Raw genomic sequence first — 14,386 nt, forward strand, 5'->3', positions numbered from 1 at the left:
ATTTAGATATTGAGGGGAATTTTACCTTGATTTGAGCTTTGAATTTTTCTTTTCCCATTTAATGCCTCTGAGCAATCAAGAATTTTCATTTGATTTCAGTCATGAAAGCAAGATCTAAGTTTTACATGGAAACAAGGCTGGATTGCCATAGATTTCCAAGGCTAAAATAATTTTCCATAGAAAAGCTTAAGGATGGAAGTGGTGTGTGGATGTGGCTTTTTTAATAGCACCACTATTATAGTCTGGGATCCTTTAGTCCTTAGCTCATAGACAAGTCCTCTGAAATTGGACTTGAATTTTTTTTTTTTCCTGAACATTGTGGTCCAAGTTGATGAAGTAGTGATGCAACATATGCTTTGCCTCCCGTTACTTAGTATTCTTATCGTGTGTTGACAAAAGCTGGACACTTTCTGATCATTTCTGGTGCTAGCATTATTGCAGAAACGAATCCTCTCATGATATCATTTATATGGAGGTCAGACATGTCACGAATCACAGCAGCTAGTTGAACTGCTGCTTGTTTGTTTGTTTTCTTCTCCCTCTCCACACTGTGGAACCATAAATAGTCTTTCATCTTGCCAAAATTCTGGGAAGTCACACAACTCATTTGTTATAGTGAGTGAACCTGATTTGTATGCTGAAGTGAATTTAAAAGTACAGAGTTCTTCATTCGTCTACTTCTTTCATAAAGATGGTGATCTAGGTTTCTAATTCTAACTTTCTTTTGTTTTTTCTAAAACATTCTTCCATGGAAGAATATCAGAAACAAATTTCTAACATATCTTGCTGTAGAGGCATAAACACACTTGTGAGTTGCAAAAATGGTTAGTGCCGTTCAGCACCTACACTACACCTACCTACATAATATTCCTTTTTCAAAGCTGGGATCAATCACAAGGTTTTATCATTACCTGCAAGTTGAGGATAGTGCCTTAATAAAATAGGTTGTCTGCCTTCTTGAGTGCATCACTGTAGTTGCCCCAAAGTGCTGTTTTCAGTGGAGGTTTTCCTTAACAAGGAAGGAAGGAGTGTAATACAGTGAAAGCTGTCCTGAAAACTTGATACTCCTGTGCAACACTTGAACTTAATTAGTGCCTTTGTAAGAAGAAGGACTTGGTAAAGGTCATGAAGTATCACAATTAAAAAGTGTACCCTTGTCCTAGACATGGTAAGATCTGAACATTTTTTGCTTCTTGAGCTAGAGATTTCTCTCGGTCGTACTATCTGAGGGGAGTATATAAATAAGAAAACAGGAAGCTGACAGCACCCTCCTGTATTGTGGTTTTGCTTCTGACAAAATTTATTGGATAGGGAAAGAAGTACTCACAAACACTGCAACCCTTTCACTCATCTCCCAAAGAACTCTCACTGTCTTTTACACATCTTAGCCTCATTCTTTTCTCCCATCAGACTCTGTAGCTTGTGGAAACAAAGTCCTGATTTTTCTTCTGGTGGTACTATTTTTTTGTTTGTTTGTTTCAAAGTGTCATTTCTATTTTCCATAGGAAAATAGTTACAATATCACAGGAGAAGGATCTGGAGGTTCCTGTTCAGCGTAGTGCTGCTGTTGGGCCTGTGATTATTTGACTTCTGCTGTGACAGGTTTTTTATTTGTAAAATAAAGATTAATGATTAAATAATTACAAGTATTAATATTATAAATAAAATGATTAATCATTAGTTTTGAGATGTGGTATTATTTTGTAAAATGTTTTGGAAGTCTTGAAGTGTTTTAATACCTTTAGTAGCATGTTCTGAAATACACTATTTCCATATATATGATTTCTGTCTAGAACTTCTTTGACCGAAGGTGGTGTTCTAAGCATTGTAAACTGTCCGATTCCAGTAATTCTGCAGGATGTTAGCAAATACTGTATAATGATTCAGAGTTTTACGTAATTCTGAAAATAAAGGCTTTATGCAATTTTTTTACTTAAGGAAGGTATCAGATACAGAAAACTGTTTTTAGGTGTCTAATGATACACGTTTATAAAAGCTAAGTGAACAGGGTTTATTTAATTCTGTTCTGTCTACATATTGTATTAGCATCGATATCTGAGCCCTTCAGAAACAGCTTTCTTAACTCTTGTCAAGGTTTGTGGTTTCACTGTGTCACACTTATGTTGCCAGCTTATTTCACCCTCAGTGTGGATTGTCTACTCTGCAACATCCAGAGAAGAGAGACTTTTTAAAGACAGGAACATGAAACTGTCAAACTGAAGGTCTGAGCCGGAGAAATTATTCAAGTAATTGCATTCAGTACGAGAGGCTAATCTATTGTTAAATCAGCTCAAGTTACAAGAAATATGCTGTAGATAATGTGATATATATTATGATATATTTTATATATTCATTTTTATAACTGCATTTTCTCAGTTTTCTTTATTATGGTAATCAGACACATAAAGGGGGAATGATTATGCAGGATGTTCAGGGCACAGTGAAGAAATGCAATAGAAAAGGCACTGAACTACTATGGAGACCTGATTCCTGTTCTTGACTTTGTCACTGGTCATCTGTATTACCTTCAGTTCATTCACTTAGCTATATCTGTACTTTCTTTCTCTTGCCTTATCTTGTATCATTCAAACAGAAATGACCTTCCATTAGTCAGCAGTGGAGCTTCAAACTGCTGGTTGTATCCAAATACTGTTGTAATACATTTAAAAAAAAAAAAAGAGAGAGAGAGAGAGAGAGTAAAGTTGCTGTTCACTGCAATTAAAAGCATGAACTAAAACTTGGATCAGTTTCTCCTTCCTCCCCCCTTCTCCCCATCTTTGAGTTTAAGTAGTTTTAAAGGGGCTTCTTGTGTTATTATCTTTAAAAGTTGTTTTCAAAATGTATTGGAATATATTATACCTGGAAGAAATTACTGGCTTTGGAAAACTAGATTACAGTAGTGATTCTTTGATGGCATACTGTTATCGACCAACTCTGTCTAAAAAGAATATTTATTTTAAGTGGACTTGGAGACCTGACTGGATTCTCTCTGAATTTCTGAAATGGCTATAATGCTTCCCTGAGGAAAAATGAACTACTTGGAGGGGGGAAAAAAAGCTTTTACTTTATCTCCAAGATGACAAGAGGGTGAATTAATAAATTGTTCTCTTTGATATTATGATATAAATGAAAACGCTGATATTAATGAAAACACTTGTTTTAACTGAATGTTGGTTATTGACAACTCCTCCTTTACTACCCAGTATTAAATCTCATCTATAAAGTGTTCATTTATTCATATTCTTTGTTCTTTTACATGTAGGTAAGTGGAGACTGAGATTTGTGCAAAGATATTAAAATTCTATTTCTTCTCATCCTGATATGTATTGTTGTTGAAGACACTTAATTCAGTTTTCCTGTTAGTAAAATATGGAAATTCTACTGTTGCCCATTTGGGTTGTGATGCATAAAGAATTGTAAATGTCAAAAGTATTAAGGTGGCTGCAGTATTCATTGATTTGATTTTGTAAGACTACGTCCACCAGAGAGCAGCAAAAAACTTGTGTTCTGAGAAGCTTGACTATTCAACTGCTAAAGCATTGTCTTCTGCTTCTTAAAGTGGGGAGGGGGAAGAGTAGCTTCAGAAGCAAGTACAGATGTATTTGTGTTAAGAAAACAATTCAGTTGTGTCTGACGGTGTACTATGTCTTGATAGGAAACTAGAAGATAGTGGCATTAAACTGTGGAGACGGTATAAATTGTCTTAGCAAATTGCACTTGGGAACTATGTAGCAAAAGACAAGGACAAAATGAATAAGGAAGATAAGACTTTGGCCCAACTCTTTATTTAGTCAAAGAGTGATATCAGCATGTCTTTACAATTTCGTATGATCAGGGAGATGTTGTTTGAGGTGACCTTGTTATGCTTACTCATTTTTCACTTCAAGGAACTTAGCATCTATACAGAGGCTTAATGTAAAGATAGTCTTATTGAATATCTAACTCTTATATAGGCATTCAGGTGCATGAGATATTTATGATGAGCCAAGAAGACTATTTAATGGAAAAATATGTCTTGGATGAAGCATATGAGATAATGACTTGCAAGGGTTAGCTTGTTTGAAGAGGAATAAAGTTCCATTCTGAAAGCCTTATGGAGGGAGAAAGACATATGCTTATCAGTCTGTGGATATTTTAGGAAACTTTAAATGGATTTAATTGGGTTCCAGAAATAGTTTGCTGAAGTGTAAATTAGAGATTATTTTACTGTTGGTGTGGTTTTGGTAAATGTTCTCATAGATAAACTTTGAATAATAGGGACTTCCTTACTTCTATGAGGAAAAAAATCTACATCTTCAAAAAGCAGTACTGTTAAGAAGACTTAGCTTTCTGAGTGCAAGTTATCACTTCATATAATTTTTAATTATTTGAACAAATCTTCATACTAAACAAATCCTTTCACAACCCCATGTACTCTTCTCTTCCCCTCCCCCTCACTTGTCTGTGGGGTGCTGACCATTTCTGACATGTGGGTTAGCTTTCTGTAGCTGGTCCTAAGAACTTTAATAAACAATTTTACTACTTAAAGTAAGGTGACAGGCAAGACTTAGATTTGATTCAGAAAACTTAGTGGGGGGTTGTGGGAACTCAGAAATGTGAATTCTAAATGAAATGTATATTTGAGATCAGATTGCCCTTTATTGAAATCCATGATATCTAAGGATAAAGAGGGATGGAGGTTCATAGGCAGTTCAAACAGTTTATCTTAATCTGTTGAATTTAGGTGAAGAGCCAAATCTCAGATTTCAGGGCATCTTTTACTGTGCCTCCTTGAGTTGCCTCTGGTGCGAGATTTTTGTACCCTTGAAAGAAGTTTGTCATCTTGCATTACACTTGGAGTCCTTCAGAATTTCTAGAGTTGATTGTGTGAGAGCATATATTATATTGTTTTCTGCTAATTTTATCTGCTTTTCAATCTGACATTTGTCATCCTTGGTTAAAGAATATCTTCATGGAAACATCTGCTGTTCCAGCTGGAGGATATACAGGATCTGCATGCATATGAAATCTCTTGAATTATCACTTCCTCTCTAAATCATGTTGTTCTTGGTTATGAAAGATAAAATATATATTATAAATTCCTTATAGGTTCCTGCTTTGGGGGGGGGGACACTCTTGGGTCATGACTCCACTAACTGGTTGCTTAGATTTAACATATTTTAGGTTTGACTGTTGACCTAGTCAGTTCTACATGTCAGTATAGCTTTCTGTGTATATTTTGCTCATTGCATTTTTTTTGTGGTTCTGGGCATGAATGTTTAAGATTTGCAGTTGTCTAAATCTCTGTATTTTAGTCTCACTTTTTTTTCTGGGCTAACTAGAGTTTAGAATTAACTGCAGCTTTCACTAAATTTAATGCATATATGTACAGATAGCAGATTAAGGAAGAAAAAAATCAGTTAATTTTTCATTTTTGAAACGGCATATTCTTGCTTCTGCTTGAAGGTTGTACACAGCTTTTCCTCCCCACAAACAAGTAGAGTCAGAGTGCGCTAGTGATTGTTGTTGTTGCTTTTATGCTGTTTTCTGGCTTTGGTATTGTAAATGCAGGAAGAAATGGAGAGAGAAATTGGATTAGTAGACTTCCCTCTCCAGAACTTCTGAGATTTAATGAATAAAACCTAGTTATCTTCCCCTCCTTCCCCCCCTCAATTTTATAGTGCAATTGGTAGTTCTAGCAAACCAAGACACTGAGTAATGTAAGGCAATATTTTTCTGCAGATTCATAAATAAAAAGTCAAAACCATCTTTTGCTTATGTGAAAAGATATGTTCTCAGGATGTTTTTTTTTTGTTTTTGTTTGTTTGTTTTTGGTGAGGATTAAGTCTTTATATGCCCCTTCCTCAGCAAAAATTCTGAAAGCTATCGTGTAATATATACAGCATTAACCTTAAGTAGCCAGCAGCATATTGTTTGTCACATTGTTAGTTGCAGTGAAAATGGCATTATTTGTATTGGTTTTGAAAACGGTAGGACTGCATGCTGAATGTTGTAGAAGATAGTGTCATAAAAAGTCTAAATTTTTTACTATGAGAGACTGTAACAGAACTTGACCATCTGGAGAAACAGCTAGGATCAGTCTTTTTTTAATCTGTAATTGTATAAGGAGAGATGACTTCAAGTTTGACTTTGTTCATCTTCTCATCTCCTAATTTCATTGTCCGCCTAAAAAGCATTATAGTATTTGTCTTTAGTGTTACAACTCTGTGTTTATTAACTAAAAAGATTACAGGCCTCTAGTGTTTCAAACTTATTTCTTGAGATCATTCAAATTGTTTCACAATTCAAAATACGTAGCAACTAACATTAATTCTTTTCTCAATACAGCATTACAATGTTATTGCCATCTCTGTACAAAAGACAACTTTACATGTGTGACAGATGGGCTCTGTTTTGCCTCAGTAACACGGACTGTGGACAAAGTCATACACAATAGCATGTGTATAGCAGAAATTGATCTGATTCCCCGAGACAGGCCATTTGTTTGTGCTCCCTCCTCCAGAGATGGAGTTATTACTTTGCCTCATTGCTGTGACAAAGACCTCTGCAATAAAATAGAGCTTCCAATTCCAACACCAGGTAAGCGGTTTAGGGCTTATTAACTTTTCTTTTAAGTTAACAACAGAAAATTCTGTAAGAGTGGAAGTTTTTGAATGCGTATGTAAGTTAAGAGGCCCAAAGTTCAACTTAAAATCTGTAATTACAATTTTAAGAGCTTTGGAACAAGAAAGTAATATTCTGGGTTGGAATGTCAGAACCAATTTTGAAGACTTAAATGCAAGTGAAATATAAACTGTGAGTAATTATACAGTTGCTTTTGTCCTTTGTAATACTGATTTTGATTCTTGAAAGTTACTGTTCATGAGTTCTAATTTAATAAATGCATTAAAATGATTGGAAGTTCACTATGAATTACAGTCACAAAGACTTCAGTTTTACCTTTTTTCCCTTCCTTCCCCCCNNCCCCGACAGGCCCAACTCCAGGAAAACCTGCTTCTAATCTAGGACCTGTGGAACTGGCAGCTGTCATTGCTGGACCTGTCTGCTTTGTCTGCATTTCACTAATGTTGATTCTGTATCTTTGTCATAATCGTACTGTAATTCATCACCGCGTACCAAGTGAAGAAGACCCCTCATTAGATCGTCCCTTCATATCAGAAGGAACTACTTTAAAAGATTTAATTTATGATATGACAACTTCAGGCTCTGGGTCAGGTAATGTCACACTTCTAATTRTAATTAATCTGCGTTAAGAGTTTTAAGGGTGGTTTTTTTTTGTTTTTTTTTTAATATTATCAAATCTACTTAACCTTAACTGGAAAAATGAGCAAAAATAAAGAAGCTGCCTTCATATAGATGCAATATATCAATGAAGGTTCAATATACTGAAGAAAAAATATAAAAATCAAGTTTAGTTGCTGTTCTTGTTCCTTATTCTGCAAGTTTAGCCAAATGTGATTCTCTGCATATCAGACTATCATAACTGTTTTGCTCCCTCTATGTTCCCTTACTAATGAATGTTCCCATACTAATGTAAAGCTCAGTCATATACTGTTTGTTCTGCATAGCATATATATATTCCTATCTTACACGCTTCTGAGACAGCTCAAGAAGTTTTTCTTTAGCTTTAAACTGAAATTTATTTATACTTTCAGCTATTGATATGTGAAGGATATTCTAAGTACAAGTTAATATTTTAGCTAGGTTTCCCTTTACAGAAGGTGTTGTATCAGCAAATATGCAAATATCTGTTTCTGTATGTATAGAACAGATGCAGTGTGTAGAACATGTCTGAAACTTTTATCTTTTGATTTTTATTAATTTTAATTCTGACTTCAAGTGTTGCTCTGGGAGGATGAGGCAGCAGTCGCTGTTCCCTGCATTTAGCTGCTGCTATCATAACCCTGGCCTAGTTGCTTATAGGGTTGTGGTAGTCTCTGTCACAGAAATCTGGTTTAGTAGRCATTGATAGGGGATGATGTGTCAGACAAATCATTGCATAGATAAAATCATCTTTGATCCACGTTAAGGTATTTATGCTCTACAGGAGTGAAGCATCAGGTTGTACTTCAACCTGTCCTCAGCTTTCTACTGTATATAAAGTTTAAATAGTGTAATATTAAAAATTATTCCTGCTACTTGCAAATGTATACCTACTAAAAGACCCATGCACTTTCAGAGTATTTTTTCTGCCAAGAAATATTAGTGTTTGATTCTCAATTTCTGAATACTTCAGTTGTCCAAAATTGAAAATATTATAGAAAAAGTGAATACCTAGGTTGTATTTCCCCATGGCAGTAACTGGCAGAACTGTTTAGAGTCCATTGCTCTAGTCAAACAAAGTGACATGACTTGCTAAACCTGTTTAGAGTATAGGTCAGAGTAAGTCACCCTTAGTCACAAATCCATGGAAGAAGTTGAGGTTAGACTGAATGTATGGACAGTTGTGTTTCAGTTGAGAAAGATTTGGTGTACCCAAATAAGATTTGATCACAACAGGGAAAGCTGCTCTCAGTTTAGGACTGGAACTTTAGTAGTTTGTGTTTATCTCAATCTGCTCATTTAGTAAACAAGATATTTAATTCAAATAATGAAACTGATAGAACTTGTAATATACTGGGGTAGAATTTGATGTTAAAATGCTGGACTCTTTCCTCTGTTACATCCTTTGTAGGCAGATATAGAGACGTAAGAGATCTAGTAAGAGAATATGAATCTGAAATTCATGTTTTGGGGGTCCAAGAAGCTACAATGTACAGCCATTATGCTTTTGGGAGCATCAAGTGGTTTAGGAAAAGTCTCTACCTGCAGACATTAAGTAAAAAAGGCTGTAAAGAAGTTATCTTCTGTAATCTGCAATGTACTAGCTCCTAAAGCTTCAGTAAGGTTAGTAAAAAAGGCCTTTAAAGTTTTACTTTGAAACTGTGTTTGGTCATGTTACTTGTTTTAATGTACAGTCTAGTCATTTGTTCCCTGTAGCTTGTCTAGATCCTCACTGTACTCCTGCAGCTTTCTGCTTGTCTGCTTTCCCTCAACTCTTTGAATCAAAAGTTAGGCTATGATTGTGTTAATTCAGATTTGGCTGTTAATTGATCTTTCCATTTGCTGTTCAGAATATCCCTTCATCTTCCTTTTTGCCTTCCTCCCTCTGGTGCTTCTGAGCCTATTGTTATGCTTGAAAATATTCTCTGGAAGTACTCCTTGAAAATTAGTTCTTGGAAAAGCTGGGAATTGCTGTCAGAAGAGAAACTTACGTGATTTTTTCCTCCAGAGCAAGTGGTTAAAAGCTACTGAATCTTTCCTTCCCTGATGACTCTTTAATTTGATAATCAAAGTGTGTGTGGAGGGGGAATCATTTAGTTTTAGAGCATCAGAACACTCATGCTGTTCTAGACTCACAGAGCACCTGACTCGTTATACTACCTGAGCATTGGCTACTGATGGCTGTGTCAGAGGAAAACTAGTTGAATATAACTTACTCTTAGGGAAGACTTTACTCATTTGTTTTTATGCATGAAAGATGAACTTTTATGAAAACATGCACAGTTTTTTTGTTGTTTTTTTTTTTATAGGGAATATCTTATGTATGCAGTCTTTTGACTTTAGGATTTTTAGCAGCAGTGACTTGTTCAGCTGTTCAAGACAAGTATTACTCTTACTCAGTGTTCTGTACCTCCCTTTTACTATGAGTGAAATAGGAACTGCTTCAGTACTTATTTTCTGTACTGTTAATAATGTGTATATATTTGCCATGGCTTACATCACTTTGACTCCAAATTAGTCAATCACTTACTATGTAAACTCTCAACCTTTCTGTGCCCTAGCACTTGAATGATACTTTCTTGTGTCCTGGAATGCCTGCAGCAATTGCATCTCATTGAAATGTGTATTTTCTATGACAAAGTCTGGATTGTGTATTTAAAACTGAGATGACTATATCTTTATGGAATAAACTTGGAGGGGGAGATGTCCAAGCTGCTAGTTAAACTAGTACTTAATCCTATCATAACTGAAGTGTATGAAAGGGATGTTGTTGTGGAGAAAGGTTGCAAGAAACACAATGGAAATGTATAGAAGAGAAAATGATCCAGACCTAGTTGGAAAAGCCCCAGTTAACTGGCACAGAATGGTCTTTTTAAGATGCACGATAGAAGTGTTTGGGATGGTGACCTAAAGTAAATGTTCTCTTAGATCCATACCATGCTCAGGGGGACTGAAGGAGTTTGTAATCAGATAAAAATGATTCCACTACAGTCTTGTATTATATTATTCTCTGAGAAGCATATAAAACGGAGAAATGTACAAAACTCTAAAAACGAGCTTACTGCTCAGATCAAAAGGGAAGTAGGAAACATTTTCTACCATGATAAATAGTAAGCTGGTATAAGTTATTTAGTCTTTGACTTATGTTAGTGTTTGCCTGGTGTTCCACAAAAAAACAAAAAAAAAACAAGACCTGAAACAGTTAGAGATTTGATGAAAGGAATTAATAGAAGATGTAAAATAGAAGCTTAGGCTTCAGAAGAAGGATCTAAAGAGAACAGTTTGAACATCTCTTGAAGCAGAGAATGATTTTTTTTTTTTTTTTTCAGGTCACAATGGGAGTTTCTGAAGCAACAAATACATAGTGGATAGGCAGATTGCAGGGCCCACCTGTAGCTTTCCAAGCGGGGAATGGGAAGACAACTTTCCTGCAGTGAACCAGGAAGAATCCTATAAAGCAGGGGAGACAGAAGCTTTGGTTATTGGTAGATGAGTTGATGCAGGAACTGTGGCCCTTTGGATTTCTAACTGCCTTAAAAGTCAGCTTGTTTCAATATCAATATTCGTTGAAGAACTGGATGTAAAACTGTTCAGTAACTTATCTGCAATTTCATAGAGGCTGGAAGGAAATGGAATTTTCCCATTTCAGGGGCTTTTGGATTACTCTTCAGAGGAAGATTCCTGGCATAGAGAGAGTTATTTAGTTTGGGGGGAGGGGGATTCTTTTTTGTTTTTACACAAAAAGAGGAGGAGACTGCTAAGTGTCTGTTTAAAAAAAAAAAAAAAACTTGTTTTTTCTTACGGTTTTAAGATGAATGTGGATTCCAGTCTTCTGACTTTCTGACAAGCAGTAGCAAAAGTAAGAAAGTAAGCACAGTTGCAGAAAACAGAAGTAAATGAATCTTGTAAATATTGTAAAAAGCAGTATAGCAGCAAGGTGGATAGATACCAGTTCCCAGGGTTTTTATGGTACTGTAACATCTTAATGTGGCTGATGTCCTTAGACATGCTAATTTCTTTAACAAAAAGTGACATCTATAAATGGTTCAGTAAGTTGAAAGCTGTGCATCTAAAATTGAAGGTGTACAAACAGTTTTCTAAAACAGCTGTAGAAAAACAAAATATTAGACAAATTGCCACTTTCATATATACAAAATTAGTTTGTACTTAAACCTTATCTGTAGGTTTTGCAGTAGTGCATAAGTAGAAAGAAGCTTTCTCTGGCCGACAGAGTAAGAGTTCACATTTTCAGGGCTGAGTTTGAGGGTCCTGTAATTGTTCTAGTCTTGCCTGTTCTGCATTTCAAAACTCTGTCCTAAAAGAGTGCAAATAAGCCTTCACAGTTCGAACACAGCACAATTGTTCTGAGGACAGCTATTGCAGCAAAAGCTTAAATTCTCTCAGCAAAATGTATTGCATCATCTGGCAACGATTAAATCCATGGTATGGTGTCCTTCCCCCCCCCCCCCCCCCCCCCCTTCACATAGATGCTGCATGTTGTCAGTACCACCTATGTAGATTTGGAATTCTCAAGGGTGACTTCTGAACACCACAGTGTTCTAACTTGCATTCCTCAGAGACACAAGCGTAGCAATGCTGCTGACCATGTCAGATGTCCTTCTAGCACTGCTGTTTGCAAGRAATGTCCAAAGATGGACAGGAGCTAGTTACTCAAGAGGTATTGGCTGTGATTTATTTTCTGTAGCATTAGGAAATGCAGATATTCTTGTATCAGCTATTGGAACGGTGGTTATGGAGTAGTTATTTTACTTAAATCAAACACTTCCAAAGTAATCCTATATACTAAAAGAGCTTATTGTGAGCAAATAACCTGGCTGATGTAATCATCCTACAACATAGTATCGCTACAGGATTCCCCAGAAAAAAGGCTGTTACAACAGGAAAGACTTAAACAAAACGAACACCCTGTATGTGAGGATAGTTGGGGGAGTACCAGTGCTACTTGCTCATTGTACTGATATATTGACGTATGTCATGAGGTGCTGCAAGTTGAAAACATGTAGATGTTCTGAAGCTATATAGCCTTTTGAATGTAAGCATTTTTCTTAGGTAGAATGATAGTGAGGCGCCCATAAAATAGGAAGTTTGTGTTACAAGGTTTTCTTCTGTTGCCATGGTTTGAGAACACTAACAGGCTACTGGTGTATTTGAGCCATCAGCCTGAAAGTTTGACAGTATTACTGATAAGCATGGATTATCTTAATTTGGAAAGAGACTCAATCTTATCTAGTGAGGAATTAAGTAAATGCAACAGTAGCAGAGGTGCTTTTGAACTCCTTTCTGAGGAGAGCTATGGGCAGATCATGAAGAAAATGTCAATCCTGATTATTTTTTTTTATTAAATTTATGGATTAATTTATGGATCAACAATTGTCAAAATTCTAAACTGAAAGGAAATTTGCATGTTCCTATTAACAACTATAAAGGCAGTTTTAACATAATATCTTTCAATACTTGTATTACTGGCATTTATGATTGAGGTAGCATCTTAAGCACATGCTTGTTAGCAGTCCCCAACAAGCTGATAACTCTTAGAGTTTATGTGCATTCTAAAAGAAATAACTGAATGGAATATGGATAAGTGCTTGCTTTACTGTTTAAATAGATGATGTTTAATGTTAAATCTTCTTTTTAGGTTTACCTTTACTTGTGCAAAGAACAATTGCAAGAACTATAGTACTTCAAGAAAGCATTGGTAAGGGTCGCTTTGGAGAAGTATGGCGAGGAAAGTGGAGAGGAGAAGAAGTTGCTGTGAAGATATTCTCTTCAAGAGAAGAACGCTCATGGTTTCGTGAGGCAGAAATTTATCAAACAGTTATGCTACGGCATGAAAACATTCTTGGATTTATAGCTGCAGACAATAAAGGTTAGTAATATGTAACATTTTGTTGATTATGTGTATGCTCAGAGTAATGGTAATTGTGTGTGTAAAAATATATATATATTTTGCAAACAAGAGTACAGAAAAATAATTTTGCTACTTGAATATTTTCTTCTATTTGGTGCTTTGACAGGCTTTTTGTAGGTCTGCAAAAGTACATTTGCCTTTTCCTGAAAGAAAAAAAAAGTTCTGAACTATTTTAAATTGATTTCATATTCAGTGAGATCAACTTAATGGTTACAGGCAAGTTAAAATACTGGTTAAGCCTAGTATCAAAAGGGGGTTTACTTATCCAGTAAGCTGACAGGTTTGCTGAATACTTGTTCTGTACCTGTATTTTAAGTGAGATGTGTGGGACCAAAAGAAATAATGTCTAATCCTATTGTCCTAAAATCAAATATAAGGTAGAAGATTCATTTCTAAGTCTATGATATGTGAGATTATTATTTAGAACTCCAGTTAGCAAAGAAACTGGGGAAAAAAGGAATTTCTGGTTTTATCCTAGCATTAAAGAACTGCATCAAATTCCTGAAACTCTCTTGCTTAATGAGCCTTTAAGTATCCATCCAAGAGAAACAGTTTAAACATTTTTCAATTTTACTTGTTGCAGTCTGTCAGGTGAGATTTTCTTGGCTCTTTCTGCAGTCCCATTTAAGATATGAAAATTCTTTGACAAAGCCACCAATAGTTCTGATTCTTTTTTTTTTTAACATTAAGGTGAGCTTAAAATGTTACACTATGTCTTATTCAGTTATTCTTATTCTGAAATGATGAGTTTCAGCAAATGGTCTTTGACCTCTTTGCTAAGAGGTCATTAACCAAAAATTCTATCAACCTTGGGGAGAAGTCAAGGTTCCACACACATCCTGGATGTTTAAATGGCTTCAAGTTTTTGGTTTGACTTCCTAAGTGGTTTGTTTGTGTAGCTGGGGTATCCATATAATCCTCCATATCGTCTGTAGAACTGGAACAGACCTCAAGAGGTCATGTAGACCATTTCTTTTTTCCAAGGAAGGATTAGCTATAGCTGAGTTGTTCCTAACAGGTATTAGTATAACTTGTTAACCTTCAAGAGGTTGGAGGTCCAGAGTGTACCAGACAACTTGTTATTAGACACTTATCCTAATATCTGATACAATTTTAGGCCTGAGAGTAATAGTACCTGTGAGAGCTTGAGTTCGTTCTCATGGACCTAATTGAGTATCTGAAGCCTATATTTAA

General features: G+C 35.6%; 1 protein-coding gene across 1 annotated transcript in view; it reads left to right on the forward strand.

Moving 5' to 3' along the window:
* The window catches only part of TGFBR1 (transforming growth factor beta receptor 1), a 35,038-nt gene that overhangs the window by 1,734 nt on the left and 18,918 nt on the right, over window positions 1-14,386 (forward strand). The window contains exons 2-4 of the mRNA XM_026089229.1: window positions 6,328-6,579; window positions 6,973-7,215; window positions 12,920-13,150. Of these exons, the coding sequence (XP_025945014.1) occupies window positions 6,328-6,579; window positions 6,973-7,215; window positions 12,920-13,150 (726 nt within the window). The remainder of the gene's footprint in view (window positions 1-6,327; window positions 6,580-6,972; window positions 7,216-12,919; window positions 13,151-14,386) is intronic.

The sequence above is a fragment of the Apteryx rowi genome, unplaced genomic scaffold (genome assembly GCF_003343035.1).
Source record: "Apteryx rowi isolate R43461 unplaced genomic scaffold, aptRow1 scaffold_802, whole genome shotgun sequence".
Classification (NCBI taxonomy): Eukaryota; Metazoa; Chordata; class Aves; order Apterygiformes; family Apterygidae; genus Apteryx; species Apteryx rowi.